The sequence below is a fragment of the Dipteris shenzhenensis genome, chromosome 27 (assembly GCF_047967505.1).
Source record: "Dipteris shenzhenensis isolate YYH24624 ecotype China chromosome 27, Dip_SZ_1.0, whole genome shotgun sequence".
Taxonomy (NCBI): Eukaryota; Viridiplantae; Streptophyta; class Polypodiopsida; order Gleicheniales; family Dipteridaceae; genus Dipteris; species Dipteris shenzhenensis.
Window position 1 is genome coordinate 21,141,778 of NC_141622.1, and position 24,982 is coordinate 21,166,759.

The 24,982-nt window shown below is 47.0% G+C and overlaps 1 protein-coding gene across 6 annotated transcripts in view; it reads left to right on the plus strand.

Moving 5' to 3' along the window:
- LOC147884024 (uncharacterized) overlaps window positions 1–24,982 on the plus strand; it is a 57,648-nt gene that overhangs the window by 14,645 nt on the left and 18,021 nt on the right. For 2 of the 6 annotated variants that reach the window (XM_087398901.1, XM_087398900.1), the window contains exons 3-9: window positions 8,879–8,921; window positions 9,190–9,244; window positions 9,465–9,560; window positions 9,667–9,720; window positions 21,413–21,478; window positions 21,613–21,691; window positions 21,852–21,940. In XM_087398901.1, coding sequence (XP_087255027.1) covers window positions 8,879–8,921; window positions 9,190–9,244; window positions 9,465–9,560; window positions 9,667–9,720; window positions 21,413–21,478; window positions 21,613–21,691; window positions 21,852–21,929 — 471 coding nt within the window. In that variant the 3' untranslated portion in view covers window positions 21,930–21,940. Of the gene's footprint in view, window positions 1–8,878; window positions 8,922–9,189; window positions 9,245–9,464; window positions 9,561–9,666; window positions 9,721–21,412; window positions 21,479–21,612; window positions 21,692–21,851; window positions 22,415–24,982 lie in introns of those variants that run through there. The other 4 variants (XM_087398902.1, XM_087398903.1, XM_087398899.1 and 1 more) reach the window with 4 other exon arrangements.

Here is a 24,982-nt window from a genome sequence, read left to right on the forward strand (position 1 = left end):
AAGGGAGGCTAGAATGCCCCTACTCAAAAGCATACACAGTGACACCTGTTGGCCCATGGCGCCCCTTGCGGTATTTATTTGTTCACTGGTTAGTTCAAATACAAGGGACTCCCTTCTTGAACTCACCCGTAGGTGCAACCCAGTACAATGCCAACCTGTGGCTGTGCCAGTGACCAACTCCCAGTGCTATTCTCTTGGTTCCCTTCAGTAGCCATACATACCACAAGCAGAACAACCCAACATCATGCCAAGCAATGCATCTACACAAATCAAAAAAATTACTGAGCCCAAGGCTTGCCACTGCACCCCCAGGAAGAGAGTATCACAACCAGTGCCTCAATCCTCTCCTGGGCCAACGGCAGGACAGTAGCACAAAGCAGAAGGAGAGGACAAGAATTCGGCCAACAAAAGGATCTTGTTTCAGCTCGAAACAGCCTCAGAAGATGGTTGAATAGAAGATAGCAGACTCTGGTAGGAGGGAGCTGTCCTTGATTGACTTCCAGTACTAGCAAAGGTCATAAAAGAGAGCGTCCAGCAAGCTGTAGCAAATCCGCCATGAATTCGTCTACCAGAATGAAGATTCCAGCTCACTGAAACCTCAGAAATCAGTGCGCCTTGCACCAGACAGGAGCTAGGAGTGAGTTGTCCAAGAATATGGCTTCAGATACAGGAAAGGAGAACTTTTGTCGTGAAGAAAGTTGAGAAAACCTTCAGAAAAGTCCCATAATGAAGGCGTCTAGGCCCAGGGAGTATGCCAGCACCAAGGGGAGGAGAATTGTCGGGGAGAAAGCTTCAAAATCGACTTCAGCCAGCAAGAGGAGAGCTGCAAAAATCCACCATCTTCAGAAGAAGACTCCTCCGATAGGGGAGAAGACCCAGAACAGCAAGGAAGGCAAGGGAAAGGCTCCAAGGCCTTCCAGATGCTTCCAGATGTGATACACAGGTGCCATAAGGCAAGTAGAGAGGCCACACAAGCTTCACACACAGACACATGGCAAAAAAAAGGCGTGGGATTTTAATGCCCCTAGGGACCATGACCCTAATGCTTGGAACCAATAACCCTAGTATATAGGACCTCTAGTGGGTCAATTTTTAAAGGATGTCCCAAGTGAACTAAACCAATGACCTTAGAGAATACAACCACTCTAATAGCACTAGGAGTTGCACTTGTTGCACATGAAATCATAGGGTACCCTTTGGACATAAACTAATGCCCCTAGCCTGGCACCCCTAGGCCAAATTCAGTGACATTAGTTTAAACACTTCACCATCACCATCACGTCCCCGTGACATCAAAATCTTGCTCAGCCTGTGAGCTCTAACATGCGCACAGTCTTTTCCTATCAGCTCACGCGACGTGCGTCCAATTTCTTGCCTGGGAGCCTTCCATGCCAAAACCATAGGCATGGGTGACAAAATATGAAGAGGGGAGAGGAGAAGAGTGGAGATGAGGAGAGAGGGCACAGCTAGAGAGCACACCACTAATGACTAACTGTACACTAGATTTAGTTGAAAATGTAGAATATATACAAACCCATTTAGGGTTAGGGTTAGGGAATCTAACCCTTTCCTTTATAGCACTCTATTGGGTTAGTGCTATGCACATATGATCACATGATGTAGAGCGTGAACTCTCAACACCTTCCCTTAAGATCAACATCATGAAGTAGGCCTTCCCTCAAGATGATGATTCCGGGGAATCGAAGAAGGACTGAACATTACATTCCATCTTTAATGGGAATGTCCTTCCTCTTGGTCAAACCAAGAGCTAGTCGGTGTTTCTCGAATAGCTCTTTACCGAGTGGTTTGGTAAAGATGTCTGCAACATTCTCTTTGCTATCACAATGCTGCAGCGTGATGTCACCAAGTAACACTCTTTCTGTGATGAAGTGCTCTCTGACATCAATGTGCTTTGTCCTAGAGTGATATACTGGATTCTTGGCCAATGCTTGAGCCGATTGATTATCACAGTATATTGTTGTTGGCTTTGACTTATCAAAGTAATATGTTTCCGACAATAGTCTTTTGAGCCATATAGCCTCACATGCACCTGTAGTGAGTGACCTATATTCTGCTTTAGTTGAAAACAAAGAAACAGTTGGTTGTTTGTTTGACAACCATGATATAGCACCTTGACCAAGGAAAAATGCATATCCCTGTGTCGATCTCCTGGTCTCATGATCTCCGGCATAGTCACTATCATAGTATCCATGCAACTGTGGATGGCTTCCTCTGTATTCTATCCCAAACTGTCTTGTATCTCTGATGTATCTCAAGACTCTTTTGGTTGCATTCCAGTGAGACTGTTTTGGATTTGCCATAAATTGTGCAAGTGAGCTTAGTGCATAACAAATATCTGGCCGTGTGATAGTCAGATATATAAGAGATCTGATGAGCTTCCTGTAGTACTTGTGATTGACTGTAGGCTTTTCTGAATCTTTAGTAAGTTTCAAACTCTGTTCCATGGGAGTAGGTGCAATCTTGCAATCTGCCATATGAAACTTCTTCAGGAGACTGTCAACATACTTGAGCTGACTGATGAATGTGCTATCTAAATCTCTCCAGAACTCAATTCCAAGACAATAGTGCATAAGTCCAAGATCTTTCATGTCGAACTTTGTAGATAGGTCTTGTTTTAGTTTTCTGATGAAGCTATCCTTGCTTTCGGTCACAATCAGATCATCTACGTACAAAAGTGCAATAGTAATGTCTTTCCCTTGAACTTTGCAGTAGAGAGTATGATTTGCATCGGACTTCATGTATCCCAGATCAGCAAAATACTTGTCGATTCTGCTGTACCAACATCTGGGTGCTTGCTTGAAGCCATAGAGACTTTTCTTAAGATGGCAAACCTTATTCTCCTTTCCTGGTTCAACATAATCTGTTTGTTGCATGTAGACTTCTTCGCCTAGATAACCATTGAGAAAATCATTCTTGACATCGAGTTGAGACACATTCCATCTGCTGAGTGTCGCTAGTGATATCAAGAACCGTATGGAATCCATCTTTGCTACTGGAGCATAAGTCTCATCAGAGTCCTGACCATATTGCTTTGCAAATCCTTTTGCAACTAGTCTGGCTTTGTATCTTTGAATACTTCCATCTGGATTGTACTTCACTTTGTATACCCATTTGTTTGCTATAGCCTTCTTTCTTGGTGGAAGGTCGCATAATTCCCAAGTATTATTCTTATACAAAGCATCCATTTCTTCATTCATAGCAGTTTGCCATTCTGGCTTGTCAACTGCGTCTTCGAAGTACATTGGCTCTTCTGTAGCCATGATGGTAGTCATAAGAGCATAGTTGGTGGTTTCCACTTGAATAGCTATGTCTTTCTGAGCATATGTCAATCTGGCTGGTGGTCTGCTTTCCCTAGTAGGCTGTCTGAGCTGCTGTGACTCTGCCTAGGGTGTTTTAGGCAATTCTTGCTCTTCTTTATCAACCATTTCTGTAGATGACTGTGAAATCGGTGCATCTATCTCCTGTGTGTTTGAGGTTTTCCATTCTGATTCCTCATCGAAGATTACATCTCTGGAGATAAAAACCTTGCGGTTGATGGGATAATACAACTTGTATGCTTTGCTTTCTTCACTGTAGCCAACCATGATGCATTTGCGTGACTTCGCATCCAATTTCCTGCGATGATCATCATGTATGTGGGCATATGCTATGCAACCAAATATGCGGAGATACCCGATGTTTGGCTTATGTCCAGTGAATGCTTCATAAGGTGTCATACCTTGTATCAATTCGGTAGAAAGCCGATTAAGCAAGTAGTTTGCAGTGGCTATTGCTTCTGCCCAATACTGATTCGGAAGATGCTTCTCACTAAGCAGTGCTCTAGCACTGTCTGCTAAAGTACCATTCTTCCTTTCAGCTCTTGCATTTTGTTGAGGAGTATCTACACATGTGAATTGTCTTTGAATGCCGTGACTTCTGCAAAAGTTCATGAATGCTGAAGACATGTATTCACCTTCTCTATCTGATCTCATGACTTTGATCTTTCTGCCTGTCTGGTTTTCTACCATGGCTTTGAATTCTTGAAATCTGGAAAAGACTTCAGATTTCTCTTTCAGAAAGTAGACCCAACAATATCTACTGTAGTCGTCGATGAAAGTCAAGTAGTAAAGTGAACCATTGATGCTGCGGGTCTGCCGTGACTTCTGCAAAAGTTCATGAATGCTGAAGACATGTATTCACCTTCTCTATCTGATCTCATGACTTTGATCTTTTTGCTTGTCTGGTTTTCTACCATGGCTTTGAATTCTTGAAATCTGGAAAAGACTTCAGATTTCTCTTTCAAAAAGTAGACCCAACAATATCTGCTGTAGTCGTCGATGAAAGTCAAGTAGTAAAGTGAACCATTGATGCTGCGGGTCTGGGCATAACCCCATACATCTGTATGAATCAAATCAAGAATACCTCGTGCACGAGAGGTGCTTCTGCCAAAGTTGGTTCGCTTTTGTTTGCCGAAGCAGCATGCTTCGCAAACTTTTTCAAGAAACTGTAGCTTAGGAATCCCGATTGCCATATTCTGATTCCTAAGATCTAACAAGTACTTGAAATTGACATGACCATATCTCTTGTGCCATTTTGCAGATATTGGCATGTGTTGCGGTTGAGTTGACATGGCATGCTTATCTGGTACTGTAGCTAGCATTCTGGACAAGCGTCCTTCCTTGACACCTTTTGCTACTAGCTGACATCTTTTGGATTTATCTCTGATAGTGCATTCATCTCCGTCGAAGATGACTCGATAGTTGTGTTCCGTCATTTGACCTACTGACAGGAGGTTCTTGACTGAAGTTCTTCCAGTGTCGGAATTTGCCGTTGAATGACAATACTTTGGACTAGATTCTTGTATCCCTCTCCTAGTCCATTCAGGATGACTTGAGCCATTTTTGCTGGATTCATAGTCTCTCTTGCTGCTGCAAGTTAATTGTTGTAGTCTTTTATCCTGAGTATGTAAGCATGACCGGTTTCGTTGCTATTGCGGAAACTCTGGTTGATATGGTTTCTCAGTGTGAGAATCCTGGATGTGTTCTTGGACTCGTAGAGAGCTGCGAACATATCCCATGCTTCTTTCGATGTCTTGATGGTGTTGAGCTGTCCTAGCATGACATCTTGCACATTCTGCTTGATCAGATGATATGCGTACTATCCCATTTTGCCTGAGCTCGGGCAATGGCAGGATTTGCTACAGGTGCGAAAACTGTTTGTGTAGTTGTAGATTCTGCTGCGGGTGCTGTGACAACAGGTGGAGTAGAGCTACTGCTGGCTGGATTGTCCAATGGTCTAGGTGTATATCCATTGACATACTCCCATTTATCTTGAAGTACAAGAATGGTCTCCATTCGGTATTTCCATGTGCCGTAATTGGAATTGTCTAGCTTAGCAGATGCCTTTAGATTGAGGTTGCTAGTTGTAGACATGGTGCAAGAAATGTACTCAAAGTGCAGAAGGCAAGGGAGCTCTGATACCATGACAAAATATGAAGAGGGGAGAGGAGAAGAGTGGAGATGAGGAGAGAGGGCACAACTAGAGATCACACCACTAATGACTAACTGTACACTAGATTTAGTTGAAAATGTAGAATATATATAAATCCATTTAGGGTTAGGATAGGGAATCTAACCCTTTCCTTTATAGCACTCTATTGGGTTAGCGCTATGCACATATGATCACATGATGGTGCTATGCACATATGATTTCATGATGTTGAGCGTGAACTCTCAACAATGGGGATGCGACATGGCAGCCCACATTCCCATTTTTCCCTTGGGCTTTAGTTTGCCCCCAAGCCCCCTCTAGTGGATCTCTTTAAAGCCAAACCAATGGCTAACTTTGGATCCTAAGGATTCTTTGCCCCCTCTTGGGCCCAAACCCCCAAATTCACCCCCAAGGCACAAATGCTAGGGGTTCTAGCACCATGCCCTCACTCCTTGTTTTCCCAAGGTCCTGCCCATATGCAAGCCAACATGCATGTGTCAGAAATCATGCCCTCGTGACACGGTTTGTTATTAACTTCTATTTTGTTTGGACATTATGATCTGGCAGATCCAGAGGGGGTCTCCTAGTGTTCTGCTGTAGCTATTGTCTGATGTTGCTGGAGATCCGGATGGGTCAGTAGATTGCCGTGCGGGAACCCAGACATTGTTGATTGATCCTTGTGAGCTGTTATATGGCCGTTGTCATTGGAGCACTGAAGCTCAGCGATTTGGTGACACTGTACCAGTTTGGACTTGAGAGGGGGATTCAGAGGAGGCTCTCTAGCTCTACGATACAGGTGCCCATGCAGGGAAGCAGACCTTGCACCGGAGGTAGTATCGGTTCGATTATTGTTCTAGGATCCTCTGTTGGAGTCATGTACCTGTACCAACAGTTGGATTGTTGTACCAGATGACCCAGTGTACCATTGCCAGACAAGAGGAGGGAGCAAGAGTTCCAGGTTTCCAGTGATCATGCTGAGGCACTTCGTGCTATGAGGGGGCGTCTTCGACAATACCTGTGGCGGTCTTCAGCGGTGGTGTATCACAGGATGGATTTCTCCAGTAGTTCCAGCGGCACCCCCAGCTCCCTGGTGTCTCTTTTGCATCTGGGAGCTGAGAGGGGGTGTTAGAGATCAATATCTCCTGATGAGAGCGAGCCAGTGTTTGTGGGTGTGCCCGCCCATTGAGTGAGGGTAGCGTAGAGAGCGAGGGCCTGTGTTGTGGGTGTGGCCCCCCTCGTGAGGATAGTCTAGGGTATGCTGGCCCCTATGTGTGCTGTAGGGCTGCAGCTTGATCAGTGTTGAGAGGCAGGAGAGGCTGTCCCTTAGGGCTGTCTGCAGGGTTGCTACCAGGCCCTTTTATAGGGTAGAGGTGGGTCGGCCCACCCCCTTTGAGTCGGCATGCTGGTCTGTGGGGTTGGCCACCTTGCAGGCTGGTCAGCAGTCTGCCCTACCCGACTAGGGCGGATATATATAGGCCCCCCCCTCAGCCCTCTTTGGAGCATCTTGTGGAGCATCAGATCAGTCCATTCCAGGGCCCGGCAGAGGAGCAGAGCCAGCCCAGTCTTGCACCTGTGGAGCAGTTCATCCACTCTCTTGTGCTCCCTTCCTTTGGTTGTTGAGTTGGCTTGAAAATTTTTTCTCTTTGATCCCTTTACCCTTACACCTGCCTCACTTTGCCCATCTGCTTGGCAATGGAAACGTGAAGAAAATGGGAAGTTTGTTGTCAGAACCATTCATATGTGAAAGCGTCTCTGCATGGGGTGCAAATGGTGATCACCCCCTTTCAGAGATAAACTATCTGTCTCTATTTAATGATGCTTGGTCATGATTACAATAGCAATATCAGAACTTCGGATAGAGTCTAGAAGTTCCTAAACATAATCATATATATACTTTACAACTTTTCCTGGGTTAGGGCTCAAAGAAAGGCCATCCGGGCTGAGGATCGGGGACTGGATTGAGAGGGAGAGAGAAGAAAGAGGGCTCCCACGTGGGCAGAGGTACAGAAGCTGGCAGCATGGCTGGCTGTACAAGATCCCGAAAGAAGGCATGAGGGGTTGGCAGCAAGAGGCCTTAGAATGAGCAGCAAAAGAGTTAAAGGGCTTATTTATAGGCAAAGAACAGGTTGGGTATGTAGCAGGTCGGCAGACAGGACAGGTCGGGGATGGGCCAGACGGGGCTATGACTAACATGTGTTAGTCATCCGTACAGTTGGCCACATGTTGACACTCAGCTGTTCTGGGTCTGCCCTAGGATGATGTACAGACTGCTTGGCCAGTCTGCTTTCAGGAGCCCCAATGCCTTGAGAAGAGCACAAGTAGGCCTCTTGGAGCAACATTCAGACCTGCCTTGGAGATCCTTTTGGAGGACACTCAAGGCCATGTTGGGCAGTAGGAAGACAACAGGTCAGACTTCAATTCTGGCTAGCTCTTTGTGTTTGTGGGCTTAAAGTCTGCAAGATGAGAGTCTCTAATGGCACCTTCTATTTTTAGTAGTTTTCATGCTAAACTTAGCAAGTAGGTTTATTGTTTTTTCAATCTGGGTAGTTGATAAGTGAATATTTAGCAGGCTTCTAAGAATAGTAAGTGTCATGAATACCTCTCAAGAAATTTGGCTCGAGTTGCATGATTTGATGTGATTTGTGGGTACAATCATCCCACTGCAGGCGTTTGGCTAAGCAAGCAAGCCCTATTATCTTTGTCACTACAATGTGCTTGAATCTTTTACAGAGCTACATGTACAAGAGAATGATCTTGTTTTGATTGCTTAATCTATTCTACTCAAAAAGGGCCCTGTAAGGGAGCCCTTGGGCTGGTGACATGGAAGAATAAGGTGAATAAAACCCAATATAATATTGGCTGGTGGAGGGCAATAGAATATTGGAAGTGGCCTGACTTCTCTATTTCTTTATTCAATGGCCCAAACAATGATGTGAAGCACCCACTTTCTGCCTCAACTCTCCCATCACGAGCCCTCCATGCTTGACTGACTAAACAAGTCTTGTTTTAATCTAAAGATTTGATTGCACATGTATTTGGCGTCAAGTTTCAAGAAACAGCTCTGAAGTTATCTTTATGGTTATATGAAGGTCAAACCATTTATAGTTATGGCTTCCAGTAGTTGGTAATGAAGCAAATAATTTTTAGCATTCTGCAAATCATGTGGGCTCTGAGTGCTGACAGCAACATGAACTACAGCATCATGGATGCTGCTTACCTGTATGCTTAAAAGCTCTTGCCTTGTTTATTGGAGTTATGGAATGGTATCCTACTATGAAACATGTGAGACATCGGTTTTTGATTATCTCAACATAATCTTCTCAAATTCAATGAAGAATTTCTAAGTCTCCTTCTGGTGTGCATGTTGTTACCTTTGGCTTCCAAACAGCGGATTTTTGATGATGCTTCATTGAGAGAGAATGTAGTCAAAGGTATGACAAGTTTTCCTTTTGCTCACTGAAGGCTTGGCAATATGTTGATTTATGGCATGCTTTTAAATATTCTAGGGCTGAAAAGTGTTGGTTACAATTCCAAGAATTTGCTTTCCGAATGCCCCTTCTTTCTAGCTGCTGTCCTGATCATGCTTTTTTTGTTACATGCAGCCCTATGTTTGCACAAGAATTGAAATATATTGAATCTGAATTTTCGGCCCTCTCATTATAAACGTGATTTTTAGATTCTGAATGACTATTGTGACAGATGGTCCACAACAATTTGAAGTTACTGCAGAAGTAATGCCGACTGGTAAAGAAAGGTAGTGTGTTTCTAGATATGTCTATCATTGGCCAACTTCCCTCTTTGACTTTGAAAACATGATATAGTGATTATTGTTTTGTTTTTTAAATCCCTGTACAATGTACATGTTGATCCTTGAGTCCATGAAAAAGTGAGATACAGCTTGCTAAATTTGAATGAAGCTGGTGTCTTTTGGTCCATATTTTCTATCCTGCTGACATAACCTATTGCATGTTTAGTATCATGCTGAAGTTGAGGAGATGTGGAGTAGCAGGTGTTTTGTCATATGGCCTCTTGAACACTGCGTACTACCTTGGAACGTTTTTATTTGCCTGGTATTGTTTCTCTCCAATACATAATTCCGACTATTCCATTGTAAGTCTTTTGGTGTTCTTGGATAGCCTATTGACGTTTTTTATTGTTGTCATAACCTTGGAGCAGGTTTTATATCTCCCCAGTTCCTACTGGTCTTGGCTACAGAGCAGCAGCTGAAAGGTTAATAGTGAAGCACTTGCCATGTAACAAACAAAGGGAAAGAAGGGTTCTCTCTCTTTGGAACTTACTGTGTTTTGTAATCGATCTGGACTCTAATCCCATTTGACTCATTTAAAACCTGAGGTTGGCAAAAACCGTAAGTCAGGGCTTCAATATTAGAAAAAATCATTTTACGATGCTATATAATGATGCTTTCTTTGTTTGATCTGCCTTTTAGGGTGCCTGGAATAGGCTATTTCAGAAACTTCCCCTTTTTGGCAGGAGCGACCTGACACCAGCCTTAAGACCAACAAGAGGGCGGTAAAGACAACTAACCAGCCAAAGGCTTCACACAAGAATATTCAGCAAGTAACCCAAACACAGATTGGGGGAGCTAGAGTGCTCTTGCTCAATAACAAGGACACAGATTGGCCCCAAAGCCTTGGCGCCCCTTTCAATATTTCTTTATTAATTGGAGAGTCCAGCAAATAGATTACACAATGAACTCAAACTCACTTGCATTCAGTGCTCTTCCCACTCTCAATGGGCATCAGTATCCCAAACTTAGCCCTGCTGGTCTTGCTCTCACATCCCAATGACAATAGGAAACACCTGCATAAAAGTCACTGGAGTACCCAAGCAATGGGTGAAAGCATAGTTAGCCTGCCCACAATCCTTGGAAGCATGAACGCGCTCTGCAAGTATCCATAGTGAATCACCCTTGCCCACAAGTACCTCCAAAACAACTCACAGCTGAAGACAATCACAATGGGGCAAGTGAGAACTCTTAACCAGCCCAGAGTTCGAACTCACAGCTGAAGGTAATCACAATGGGGCATGCGAGAACTCTTAACTAGCCCAGAGTTCGAAGTAAGCTCATTCACGAGCTAGTGGATACCCATTTGGAAGCACACTTTCCATCTTGTCTCACAAGTAGCTGTCCAAACAGCCAAGTATCACTTGGCCATCTATCCGCTTAGTCTCTGTAAGCATCCATAGCGAATCACCCTTGCCCACAAGTCCCTCCAAAAACAACTCACAGCTGAAGGCAATCACAATGGGGCATGTGAGAACTCTTAACCAGCCCGGAGTTCGAACTCACAGCTGAAGGCAATCGCAATGGGGCATGCGAGAGGTTAGAACTCTTAACCAGCCCAGAGTTTGAACCAAGCTCATTCACGAGCTAATGCATACCCATTTGGAAGCACACTTTCCATCTTGCCTCACAAGTAGCTGTCCAAGCAGCCAAGTATCACTTGGCCATCTATCCGCTTAGTCTCTGCAAGCATCCATAGTGAATCACCCTTGCCCACAAGTCCCTCCAAAAACAACTCACAGCTGAAGGCAATCACAATGGGGCATGTGAGAACTCTTAACCAGCCTGGAGTTTGAACTCACAGCTGAAGGCAATCACAATGGGGCATGCGAGAAGTTAGAACTCTTAACCGGCTTGGAGTTCGAACCAAGCTCATTCACGAGCTAATGCATACCCATGTGGAAGCACACTTTCCATCTTGCCTCACAAGTAGCTGTCCAAACAGCCAAGTATCACTTGGCCATCTATCCGCTTAGTCTCTGCAAGCATCCATAGTGAATCACCCTTGCCCACAAGTCCCTCCAAAAACAACTCACAGCTGAAGGCAATCACAATGGGGCATGTGAGAACTCTTAACCAGCCTGGAGTTTGAACTCACAGCTGAAGGCAATCACAATGGGGCATGCAACAAGTTAGAACTCTTAACCAGCCCGGAGTTCGAACCAAGCTCATTCACGAGCTAATGCATACCCATTTGGAAGCACACTTCCCATCTTGCCTCACAAGTAGCTGTCCAAACAGCCAAGTATCACTTGGCCATCTATTTGCTTAGAAAGAAAGAAAGAAAGAAATTTTATTAGAGTCTTTGGAAGACCGATGGGTCTATGAGACTGAAAGAAAACCTGATACAAATCACAGTAAGGGTGGGGCTATTGAAACGAGCATCATCACCCGTGCTGAATCCTAAGTCTGATCATACATAATGAAATACATCTGGATGCAACAATGAAAAGAAAAGGACTGGAGTGGAGCGGAATCCTCCATATGTCATGTCACCTTGGTTGGTGCATAGCCGGTGATGGGACGCTGGCGCCTGTCAAGGGGTGCCGTGCGTCTCAGTCTCCTGGACGAGACTCGACGCAAGACCAGAGCCATCGTGACTCCCGTGGGACGTATCCCGGGTCTAAACAATGACGGGAGGTGCCCTAGAGTGATATGTGTGTCCTCTCGATGTCTCGTGTGTCGTGTTGCGATCGTCGGATTGGGGTCTCTGTCACGTCTGCAGCTAGAGACTGGACGATCAATGTCACTCGATGGGAAGAACTCTGTGATCTTGCTCTGAGAGGTATCTGATGATGTGGCCAAGCCTCTTCGCCTGAGTAAGTACTCTCTGTGTCGGACCCCCTCGTAAATGAAGGCCGCGAGGCATCTCTGATCTGGGTAGGTGAGGAATCTGGAAAGGAGCCCGGAGCTGTCTCTGAAGAGGCAGTGGTAGCGACCTCGGATCTCGTAGTACACTGGCACCTGAAAATAAAATGCTCCTCCGACTCAACCTCTTGACAGTCGCACAATATGCATAAGCGATGCTCCCTAGGAATCCCCTCTGCTCTGCCGCTCTCTGTGCGGAGGCGGTGTGATGATACCCGAAATTGTCCGATGGAGATCCGTAGTGAGTGAGGCATATGAAGCTTAGTGTACCCTGGTGGTGTGATGAATCCCTCCTCCGAAATACGAAGACAATAATCTTTGTAGAAACTCAGCTTCACTCGAAGCTCCCTTGGCTCCAACCAAGTCCTAAAGGTGTGTAGTTGCAGGAGATCCTCTCGAATGACCTGGTTGGTGTGTGGCCCGATTGGGATGGTGGGTGGGAGTACCGGAGGGGCATCTAAACTGTACTGAAAAGGAGGTATCCTATCGATGTGGACCCTAGTCTCACAAACCATCTGTGAGTATGTGCATACCAGCATCGCTCGTCTCCCTCTGCTGCCAACCTCATGGAGGAATCGAGAGCCAACCATGGCAACCTCTGTCTCCCTGATGTGCAGTCCCCATATGATCTAACCCGGTGTAGATATGTGATGGTCTGAAAGGCTGCATCTAGCTGGAGTGGAGAAGCACCAAACTCGGTTTGAATGATGTGATGTGGTACAGACGGTTTCCCCCGGATCATCCGTGAGAGCATGAGGATCTACTGGCGCTCCACCCGTGTCCACTCTATGTCTGACATGTCAGGCCCCCAACAAGGGCTGCCATACATACCGGCTGGTCGGACCAAGGAGTCGAAGAGAAGAGCCTTGGTCTAAGGGCCTTGGAAGTGGGAGTGGAAGCATTGTCTCTCTAGCCGAGCCAGTGAGGTGTATCCCCTGCTCAGTCTGGCCTGCATCGCTGGTCTCATCGTGAAGATCGGGCCGGAGAAGATGACCCCAAGTAAGTGTATGAGGATACGATCTCAACTGGTGACCCACCGAAAGTAAAAGTAAACTGCTTCCGTTGCATGTTTGCTCGAGAGGTGTTAAAGATCATGACCAAGGTTGACCTCCAAATCATGGGATAAACAAAAAGCCTGCAGTGCATCTAGGTGTCACTGGAGCCCCTTGGGTGTGGATGACAAGAGTGCCACGTCATTTGCATAAAGAAGAATCCTGATGATGATCTCGGCAAATGAGCAACCGGTCCCTCCGAATGTCCCCATGAAAGTCTCAAGCTCATCGATGTAGAGGCCAAACAGGGTCGGTGATAAGGGACAACCCTGTTTGACCCCTATGGTACTCAAGATCTCATCTGTCCAAGCTGCGCCTGTGCGAACTCGGCCTGAGACTCTCTCATACAGTGCCATGACTGCCCAGATGATCTCCTAATCAAATCCCAGTGTCTGTAGGCGTGTGATGAGGCAAGCTCGAGGTATTGTGTCAAAGGCTTTGCAGAAATGCACAAAGCAGCAATATACCCTCTTCTTCCGTGATCTGGCCTCCTCAATGACACTCCTGAGTGTGAGTATGTGATCCATAGTCCCATGGTCTTGCCTGAAACCGGCCTGACCCTCTGCTCTGAGCCCTCTCATCTCTGCGAACAGGGTGACCGACGCATGCAATACAACTGCATAGATCTTGGACATCACATGTCCAATCATGATAGTCCTGTAGTTACTCGGGTCCATGGGATCCCGTGCCTTGTGGATGGGGGTGATGGTGTTGAGTGTCCAAGTGCGGAGGAAGCCAAGGCAAACAGCGTCATTGAATAGCTTTGCTAGGATCGGGGCTAACGTGTCGATCCCATATGCGATAAACTCAGTACATAGCCCCTCGTGATCCTTAGCTCGGCCATTGTGCAGTTTCAATGTCGCATCCTTGACTCCCCCTCTGGTGAACAACGTGCAAGTGGTGGGGCGAGGTGTGTGTATGAGATTTGGAGTGGGCTGGTATGGGACATCATAAAGATGGTGTGCATACGTGTGCCAAACTCTTGTGTCGGTGAGGGGTGATGGAGACCCACGCTCAAGGAATCTTCGCCTGTACAAGATGTGCAGCAGCTGCTCCTCATTTTGACGAAGAAATGCCTACTTCTTCCGACGTACGAGACGTCGGTACTTGCGTACCGTGTCTGGTGTGTTCGGGAGGTGACATTTGGTTTCAAGTCGGAGCTGTCGGCGATAAGCCTTGCACTCCGCATCGTACCAATTGTTGCAGGGTACAGAATCAAGAGGTGGTGGTCTAGTGGACCGTGTGGTGTGGGGAAAGATTTGGAGGGCAGCCTCGTGGAGTGTGCGACTAATCAGGGCAGTGTGGTCCTCTATGAGTGGTATGTGATTGATGTAGGTTAGGAGTCTGTTTAGGCGTCCAGAGTAGGCCCTATTGCACCGGGTAGGATAGCTGGCCTAAGTCGTCGAGTTGACAAGATAGGAATTGTCTAAGAACACTAGCCGATGGAGGAACCATTGAACCTCTGGGAGTGTTGACTGGCATAAATATTAAGGTGTTTGGATTCACGTACCCTATCCGGTTTGTGGTCATGGACTTCACTCGACATCCAGGATATGAAGCTATCCTAGGCAGACCCTTTTTGCGAATGTCCAGACTCGTGCATGACTAGCGCAATGATAATATCTATTTACGGCACGAGGAGCAGACCATGAGAGTGGACCTACAAACCTACAAGGCCCACCCATTGGACACCTCTTTGCCACAGAGTATGACACCATCGCCCAAACCACCTCCATAAAACTATTCCAACCCTGTGACAAGGAAGAGGATGAGAAGGAGTCTAATGACTTCTGGTATGCACCTCTCCCTGAGCCAGAATTCTCACAGAACTCGATGCACATCTTAGCCAACATATATTTCCCAAAAAGAGTAGGGTTTTAGATCACCACCCCAAAGCTCGAGGGGCTGACCCCAACGGTCCCCCTAAGGATGTTTAAAATGCTCAAACCCCGAGAGGTAAGCAAAGGAACCGTAAGGGTAAAATTAAATCTTCAGAGGCTGTGATCAAAGTGTAGGTGTGTGTGGTGTGGCTAAGCATGGGGTGGCAATAGTGAAGAATAGGTATGTGTGATCAGCTGCTGGAGGAAGTGGTGCTACGGTGAAGTCGGTGATACATGAAGTGAAGGTAGGGGATCTCATGATGTAATCTACTACACTAGTGCCCCCCCCCGTGTGGGAAGCAAGTAAAACCACCTGAGGAGGGCCATAGGTCAAGCCCGTTGTAGAGCAGAGAGAAAGAAAGCTTGTTTACTCAGCCAGCATCAAGATGGGATTGCAACAAGAAAAAGACTAGCCACTGAGAAGGCTTCTTGTGACAAGAGCTCCAATGAGACCAGCCAGCCTTTCCCTGTCAATTCGCAGTTAGAGAGGGAAGAGGATCCTTGTGATCTTCTCTCAATTCCTCCCAAGGCCTCGCTAACGTTCACAAGCTTATTTTCTATGAAAGTCTCACACTTTCATCTTGAAGGCATCACACATCATTATCTTCTTATTATCTGTCTTTCAAGAAACTATATTATTAGGAATTTTAATCATACTTGCCACGTCTCACAAGGAAGCCTAATTGATGGCGGCCCAGCTTGGAGAAGCAAAACTAATTTCCAATCCTTTTTTATCCCCACACCGAATTTCCATGTAATCTCCACCTTTTTCTCTCAACATCCCTCAACATCCGAATACGAGGGATCACGCGAGACAGCACCAGTACCACGACGACGCCCATGGAGGAGGCGATCACCTTTGTGGCCACCACCATGGGGGTCCGTGACCGCGGCATAGAGGGAGCATGGCGTGTTGGGAGAGACCCCAACTAAGAGCAGCCCCTAGTCATTCGCTTCAGAGATTCACATGCTCGACTAGCGACACTCTGACATCGAGCCGCTCTAGGAGAGCACCCCACCCTGTCCATGGATGAGGATTTGACACCACTACAAATTGAGGAGCGACGAGTTCTTCTTCAGCAGCGGGATGTTGCCTACAAGGAGGGAAAATGGGCCGTGGTCCGAGATGGTAGGTTGTTGACCGGCGCCCGTCGGGCTCCCACCCGTACCCCCTAGGGATGGACTCAAGTTTTCGAGACCCTAGCCTGCACCGTTTGGAATTGTAATGGTACCTTATGGTCAGACCCAGGGAACTTCTCAGAATCTTACACAAGACGAGACATAGTCTTTTACACGGAGGCACACCAGAGCCCAGAGCGTCCACTACCGATAGTCAGTGGCTATACATGGGAGTTAGCCTTTAGGGATGAGACGAGGGATACATGAGGAGTTCAAGGATCAGGCGGGGCCGTAGTATTGTACAGGTCTTCCCTCGCTGGAGCCATCTCCGTTGAGAGGAAGGATGCACACTCCTGATTCATTTGGATCCGGATCCGACGCACAGCCACTCCTGACCTTTTCATAGCAATATGCTACTTCCCGCCAGACACATCCCACTACGCCAGAGTGGCACGAGAGGAGGGTGAAACATCGCCATATGCACCCTTACATCAGGATATCCCAGACCTTTCAGCTTGTGGGGAAGTTCTCCTTGTTGGGGACTTTAACGCCAGGACGAGCACACGCCAGGCACCACTCCTGGACTTCTGAGACAACTCTATCATGCTACCAGACATGGACCTAGACGGAGCAAGTATGACCAGGATCTCATCGGACCGACACGGGCCTGTTACACCATATGGACACGCGCTCTTTGATCTGGGCAGGATGCATGATCTCATCATCTATAAGAGGCTTGACCCATGGCCCTCCTCAGGTGGTTTTACTTGCTTCCCACATGGGGGGGGCACTAGTATAGTAGATTACATCATGGGATCCCCTATCATTCCACACGGTCCACTAGACCACCACCTCTTGGTTCTGTATCTTGCAACAACTCGTACGATGCGGAGTGCAAGGCTTATCGCCGACAACTCTGACTTGAAACCAGGTGTCACCTCCCGAACACACCAGACACGGTACACACGTACCGACGTCTTGTACGTTGGAAGAAACAGGCATTTCTTCGTCGAAATGAGGAGGAGCTGCTGAACATCTTGTACAGCAACAACTCTAAGGATTTTTGGCGGAGATTCCCTGAGCGTAGGTCTCCATCACCCCTCAGTGACACGAGAGTTTGGCACACGTATGCACGCCATCTTTATGATGTCCCACACCAGCCTACTCCAGATCTCATACACACACATTGCCCCACCACTTGCACGTTGTTCACCAGAGGGGGAGTCAAGGATGCGACATTGAAACTGCACAATGATCGAGCTAAGGACCACGAGGGGCTATGCATTGAGTTTATCGCATATGGGATCGACACGTTAGCCCCAATCCTAGCAAAGCTATTCAATGACGCTGTTTGCCTTGGCTTCCCTCGCACTTGGACACTCAACACCATCACCCCTATCCACAAGGCAGGGGATCCCATGCACCCGAGTAACTACAGGACTGTCATGATTGGACATGTGATGTCCAAGATCTATGCAGCAGTATTGGATGTGTCGGTTAGCCTGTCTGCAAAGATGAGAGGGCTTAGAGCAGAGGGTCAGGCCGGTTTCAGGCGAGACCATGGGACTATGGATCACATACTCACACTCAGGAGTCTCATAGAGGAGGCCAGATCACGGAAGGAGAGGGTATATTGCTGCTTTGTGGATTTTTGTAAAGCCTTTGACATAGTACCTCGAGCTCGACTCATCACACGCCTACAGGCACTGGGATTTGATCAAGAGATCATCTGGGCAGTCATGGCACTTTATGAGAGAGTCTCAGTTCGAGTTCGGACAGGCGCAGGTTAGACAGATGAGATCTTGAGTACCATAGGGGTCAAACAGGGTTGTCCCTTATCACCAACCCTGTTTGGCCTCTACATCGATGAGCTTGAGACTTTCATGGGGCTTTCGGAGGGACCGGTTGCTCACTTGCCGGGATCATCATCAGGATTCTTCTTTATGCAGATGACGTGGCACTCTTGTCGTCCACACCCGAGGGGCTCCAGCGACACCTGGATGCACTGCAGGCTTTCTGTTTATCCCATAATTTGAAGGTCAACCTTGGCAAGACCAAGGTCATGATCTAAATTTAACCCCTCTTGAGCAAACATGCAACGGAAGCAGTTCACTTTTGGTGGGTCACCAGTTGAGATCGTATCCTCATACACTTACTTGGGGGTCATCTTCTCCGGCTCGAATCTTCACGATGAGACCAGCGATGCAGGCCAGACTGAGTAGGGGATACGTCTCACTGGCTCGGCTAGAGAGACAGTGCTTCCACTCCCACTTCCAGGACCCTCGGACCAAGGCTCTTCTCTTCGACTCCTTGGTCCGACCAGTCGGTATGCATGGCAGCCCTTGTTGGGGACCTGACATGTCAAAGATAGAGTGGACACAGGTGGAGCACCTGCAGATCCTCATGTTCTCACGGATGATCCGGGGGAAGCCTTCTGTACCACATCACATCATTCAAGCCGAGTTTGGTGCTTCTCCACTACAGCTACATATCTACACCGGGTTAGATCATATGGGGACTGCACATTAGGGAGACAGAGGTTGCCATGGTTGGCTCTCAATATCTCCATGAGGTTGGCAGCAGAGGGAGACGAGCGATGCTGGTATGCACGGACTCACAAATGGTTTGTGAGACTAGGGTTTCACATCGATAGGATACCTCCTTTTCAGTACAGTTTAGATGCCCCTCCGGTACTCCCTCCCACCATCCCGATCGGGCCACACACCAACCAGGTCATTCGAGAGGATCTGCTGCAGCTACACCCCTTTAGGACCTGGTTGGAGCTAAGGGAGCTTCCAGTGAAGTTGAGTTTCTAGAGAGATTACTGTCTTCGTGTTTTGGAGGAGGGATTCATCACACCACCGGGGTACACTAAGCTTCATATGCCTCACTCACTACGGATCTCCATCAGACAGTTTTGGGTATCATCACACTGCCTTCGCATAGAGAGCGGCAGAGGAGAGGGGATCCCTAGGGAGCATCGCATATGCACATTATGTGACTGTCAGGAGGTTGAGTCGGAGGAGCATTTTATTTTCAGGTGCCCAGTGTACTACGAAATCCGAGGTCGCTACCCATGTCTCTTCAGAGACGGCTCCGGGCTCCTTTCCAAATTCCTCGCCTACCCAAATTAGAGATGCCTCGCGGCCTTCATTCATGAGGGGGTCCGACACAGAGAGTACTTAGGCAACGGGGCTTGGCCACACCATCAGACACCTCTCAGAGCAAGATCACAGAGTTCTTCCCATCGAGTGACATTGATCGTCCAGTCTCTAGCCGCAGACGTGACAGAGACCCCAACCCGACGACCGCAACACGAAACACGAGACATCGAGGGGACACAGATCACTCTAGGGGACCTCCCGTCATTGTTTAGACCCGGGATACGTCCCACGGGAGTCACGGTGGCTCTGGTCTTGCATCGAGCCTCCTCCAAGAGACTGAGACGCACGGCACCCCTTGACGGACGCCAGCGTCCCATCACCGCCTATGCACCAACCAGGGCGACATGACATACGGAGGATTCCGCTCCGAGATGGCTCTATGATATCTCCTTATCCAACTACAGTCCAGCCAATTACTGACTATCACTCTCCCAAACAGATTCTTGGGCAGTCATCATTTCAGAAAATAATCAGAAGGTGGACATTAACACCAAGAACTGACCCTTCCATGCATGAATACGATTGCATGTGCATGTAGGAGCCAATCATCAAGGATGCGCCTGAAGAACTCCATGGATTTAAAAAAATTTCAAAACTGAAACTATCACCTACACAGTGTGCAGAATGGAGGTTTCAAGACAGGGCGTTCAAGAGCTCCCTATCAGGAACTTTATTTCAAAAGAAGATACAAATTGGATTAGGTTAGAGAAGGGACAACTCTACCGCTAAGAAACTTTAGGACAGTTGTCATAGCTATGACATCTATTATATCATGAATACAAGATTCCTACAGGCTTTTTCCGGAGTTTCTCAACATTTGAGTTGAGCGGGACCTCGATGAAACCAAATTTAAAAGAGAAGTGTGGAGCTCCACTAACTGGCAAAGGCTGGAGAGGCATGTAGATGAATTTGTCACCAAGAGAGCTTCCAGGGTGACAATTTCAAGGAATCTTGTATGAGATGGATGGTTTGACATCAGCAAGCTCAAGGAGTGGGAAGATGCTCTACAAAGGTGGCTACTTGCAAAGGACATTTAGAATTACCACATTTGACATATCACTAATAATTGCACTAGACCCATGTGGCCTTTAGGAAGCCTTAATGAGCATGCACCTTCATTGCATTCAGATGCACATATATTGTCTGGGAACCAAGCAGAGATTTTGAAAAGTGATTGCAGAGATTCCTAATAGCATCCCCAATCAGCACCATCCCTACACAAAGTGTTGCCAGACAGTGCAAGAATTCCTGGCATCTCTGATTTTTCAGCAGAACTTTCATGTGTATAATAATTGAAAATAGGACCCAATATTCTCAAATGAGACTCTCGGGTACAACAAATACAACAAACACGCTGCTAATAAGTAAGGGCAGGACCACCGCAGTGATAATATTCCTTCCTTAGTTTATACAGCTTTCCACTTCTTGACAGAGAATGACCGTTACTGCAGGGGCAAAGCATTAAAAACACAGCAGTGGGGCCACCTGCCAAAGACAATGCATGGAATCACCTACTTCTCTTGCTGTCATATGCCTATTAACTAGGCAATTTGTTCGATCCACCCCATATTGCAGCCATTGCACTCCTTGGCTCAGTCGCCCTCTTGCTGCACGTCTCTCCTAAAACAATCAGCAGTTATTTCGTGAGCCTCCTGAAGTGGTCAAGAAACACATGAGTATCATGATTCTCTATTTAGGGCTTAGGAAATTTTCAAAGAGGAGAAAATCATTACCTTCTGCTGCTCAGTTCATTCCTTTTACGATAGAGTCTCAATGTACTAAACTTAAGGCAGTAACAGTCAGAAGTGTATTACAAGAAGAATGCACCCTAGGATTAAAGGTTTGGGGGAATTCAATGTAAGTGTGAGGGAGTGGCCACGGCAGCGAGAGTGAGGAGTGAGGGAGTGCAGGGAGTGGAGCGTCTTTCATCTAGCAATCAAGCTATTTTTGTAAATACAGTCAGATTATACCAAATTTGGGACAGATACTAAATGCAATGTTTCAAGACGTTGAAAATTTGATGACTGGGTGCAGATTTATCAAGTTATTTGCTTTAGTCTGGGCAGGTAGTCAAGTCACCAAATTGCCGAGGGCTGGCTGGTATTTTCTGTTTTATTCTTTACTGGTTTTGCATTTTTTGAAAATAGGGATGTATCTAGTGACAATCTACTATAAGTTTCACACAGCATCTTTGCTGTTTTAGCTGACAAATTCAGGTGTTGTATCCTTTGCAGTGCTCTTGCTCTTGCCCCAGTGATAGACCGTGGTCTGACATGGTTTACAAGGCATTTCAAATTTCAATCCAGGGGTAAGGTATGGAATATGGGAGCCTTTACCTTGGAACGCCAATTAGGATTGCAGACTTTGGTTATTTGAAAGTTTGTTGTCCAGCTTGAGGATCTTACATGGCACGTTCTTGTATGTTCACCTTCTTCACCAATCAATAAGGGCGTACTGGTGTTTTGTTTTGCAGGCTTTTGGTACAATTGTTGCTGCATGCTTTGGCCTTGCATTGGTCTTTTTTCTAATTATCACCTCCTTGTGGGCATGATAATTTAAAAGGTGTGCTTATTCCCTTCTGGCAGCATTACACTTCAGTCTTGCGGTGCATGGACTCGTGTTGCAAGCTTTGAGTTTGCATTGATAGCAATGTCCTGTAAACCTAGAGTTGGTCCTGAGGGAGACATTGAGAGAAATTCGCTGCAGGTAAATATCAGAAGTGAATTCTGCACATATTGTCAATAAACAGAAAAACAATGTCGTTCTCCCCTGAACATACATGGAGCATCCCAATCCTAGCACCATCTTTGAGGGCTGTACCACCTAAACTTGCATCATGGTTTCTTTTTCCGGCCCCACCAACATCTCAACAACATGGCAGGGTCAGTATTTTCATCATTAACGTGGTCTTCCTTTTTGGCTATCCATATAAACCAGAGTGCTTGTGCATGGATGATTGCCCACTCAGCTTCTGCAAGACCTCTACACTCTCCCTGCAGGCAAACATCTGAGTCACATTGTATTAGTTTCTTTGACTACTTTCAATGTCTTCCTAGCAGATGCTTGATCCTTTTCTTCCTTGGCTTCCCAAGCAGGGCACCCCCTATCTTCATTAGCAGCCTCAATTGAGAGAGAGAGACAGAGAGAGAGAGAGAGAGAGAGAGAGAGAGAGTTTATTAACATTTTCATAAGCCCAAAGGGTCTATGAGACTGAAAAAAACCAAATACTAAGGGGGTGGGGCCACTAATGCAGGCATCCACACCCAAGGCGGATGTCTGAGACAAGAACATAAATAGAGAGTTACACCACGCTGTTGCTGCAGGAGAGTATTGTCATGTGCACGGATTGGTATCTGACGCGTAATGGGTACACAAGACTAGCTCAGGTAGCCCGAGGAGGCTTAGAGTTAGGCAGGCTTGATTCTCAGGTTGAGTGGCAAGGGTACGAACCAGTTAGGGGTCTTCGCTATTTTTGGCGCTTGGGGCCCGAGTCTATATAAGGGGCCCAGAGGTTCAGTTCTCAGAGAGCCCCGATGGGAGCAAGTCTCGTTCCCAAGTGCTAGGTCTGATCCTGGATTGAGTTGCGGACGCGCGCCTGCATGATAGCGCAGCCCAAGGTCCAGTAGCAGATCCCAGGCTTCACAGCACCACCTGGTGGCATGGGACACCAGGCTGGTTAGGATCTGGTTGGGAGTTCGTGCCAGTCGCTCAGCTCATGGCTCGGAGGGGACATCTCCTGATTCGGGATCGCATCCCGTAGATGTCATGGTTGGGTGGTGAGCAGCTTGCTCAGATTCCTCAGGTTTGGTGTGTTCTTGTGTTTGCTTGCAGATTAGAGCTTTTAGGAGTGCTGGGGTCGTGTCAGTTGGTATCAGAGTCAACTCCTGAGGTAGGAACTTCTGTTGCGAGAATTTTGGACGATTTTTTTCCCAGGTATGCCCTGATTTCGAAATTCATGTTCATTAGCCTGCAAGTGCTTGTTTGGTTCATCGGTTAAGGGAAGTGTTTAAGATTAGGGAAAGAAGGTAGCAGAAGGCAGAGGGTGAGTGAATTCGAAGTTGAACTGAGGCATTAGGTGAGAGAGAGAGAGCGAGGTGTAGCTCGGGAGGGCGAGAGAACGATTGCAGGGGAGCGAGATTGCAGGAGAGAAGTGCTCGTAGGAGTGAAGATATGGGCTGATCGTTGGTAAGCGATGGGCTGAGGCGGAGCTTCAGTTGTGAACCTAGGTACGGTCGGACTGCACAGAGACCAGGAGAGCGCCATAGGTTGGAGCAGTTCGCAGCCAAGGGGCGAGTTGTGGGGTGCGCCATGGGTTGGAGCTGGTCGTAGGGAAGGCTATGCTAATTCGGGGGGATTTTGGATGCTAAAAAAAGCACCACCCCTCCAACTTAGGAGGGTGGGCTTTTTAGAAAGCTGAGCTCTCTAAAAGTTTTGCCCACCTATTCTAGAGCATAGCGCAGTAGCAGCTCCTCCCCTTATCGTGACCCGTGCGCAAGACTCTACCCCTCTACGCCTCTCTTGACGATTCCACTCTCAGGTACCGCCTGCTGCAGATTTTCGTACAAGCCAGCAAGGAGCTCGGCTCCTGGAATGACAGCCTCCGTCAGCCCCTTCTTTCGACCAGCCAGCCTCTTTCTCTCGTCTCCCTCTGTTTCGTCAGCTTTTCTCTCTGTTCCAGTCTCCTAGTTTCGAGCCACCTATCCCTTCTCTTCTCTCAGCCTATTTTCTTCATCAGATTCGATTCAGTTATGGCTGATTCTATAGACCACGAGCTTGCGATGGGAGACCAGGATATGAACTACCATGCGGAGGATGATTAGGGTCTCTACGATGATCTAATTACGAAGAAAGCCTTCAATGAATTCACCACTGCTCTTGATGGAAATTTTGAGCAAGTTAACACGAATCAAACGGGGTTGACACAACAACTCAAAGGGATTCAGACTACACTCACACTTTTGACTAGCACTGTTCAAGCGCTTATGCATGTGGATGTGATGGCCTCAGTGTTAGGTCCGAACATCACTTAAGATCCTTTTCTCGGAGATCAGAAGTCTTGTACCAAGGAGGTTGTGGACACTTGGTTGCACAAGTGGCAAGTATACTTCCAGTTTCACCCTTACCCAGATGACAAGAAAATATAGCTTGCAGCAGGGTTTATGTCAGGAAAGACTTTATTGTGGTGGAAGGAACTCCAACCTAAGTCTGCAACATGGATAGAATTCGAAGAGGTCTTCAGGAAGGAGTTTCTGAAAAAGGAGGAAGAATACGATATTGTAGGCAAGCCCAAAGCTCTCGATATGTCCAAGCTGAATCTGACTTTTGAGGTTTATCTTCAGAGATTTCGGGATTTGCAGACCAGAGCTACAAAGATGGATTCAGTGACCTTGTTAGGTTTCTTTGTGGATGGTTTGCCTGACTTGTACAAGTTACAAATCAAGAACAAAAAGTATACCACGTTGCAAGAGGCCATGAATTACGCACGCATCTATGATGATACCATGGCCAGCGCAAAGGGAACCACAGTTACCGACACGGGTGGGAAGAACAAGAGGAAGTTCTTTCAGTCTACCACTGGTATCGGGGACAACGCCTCCAAGAACC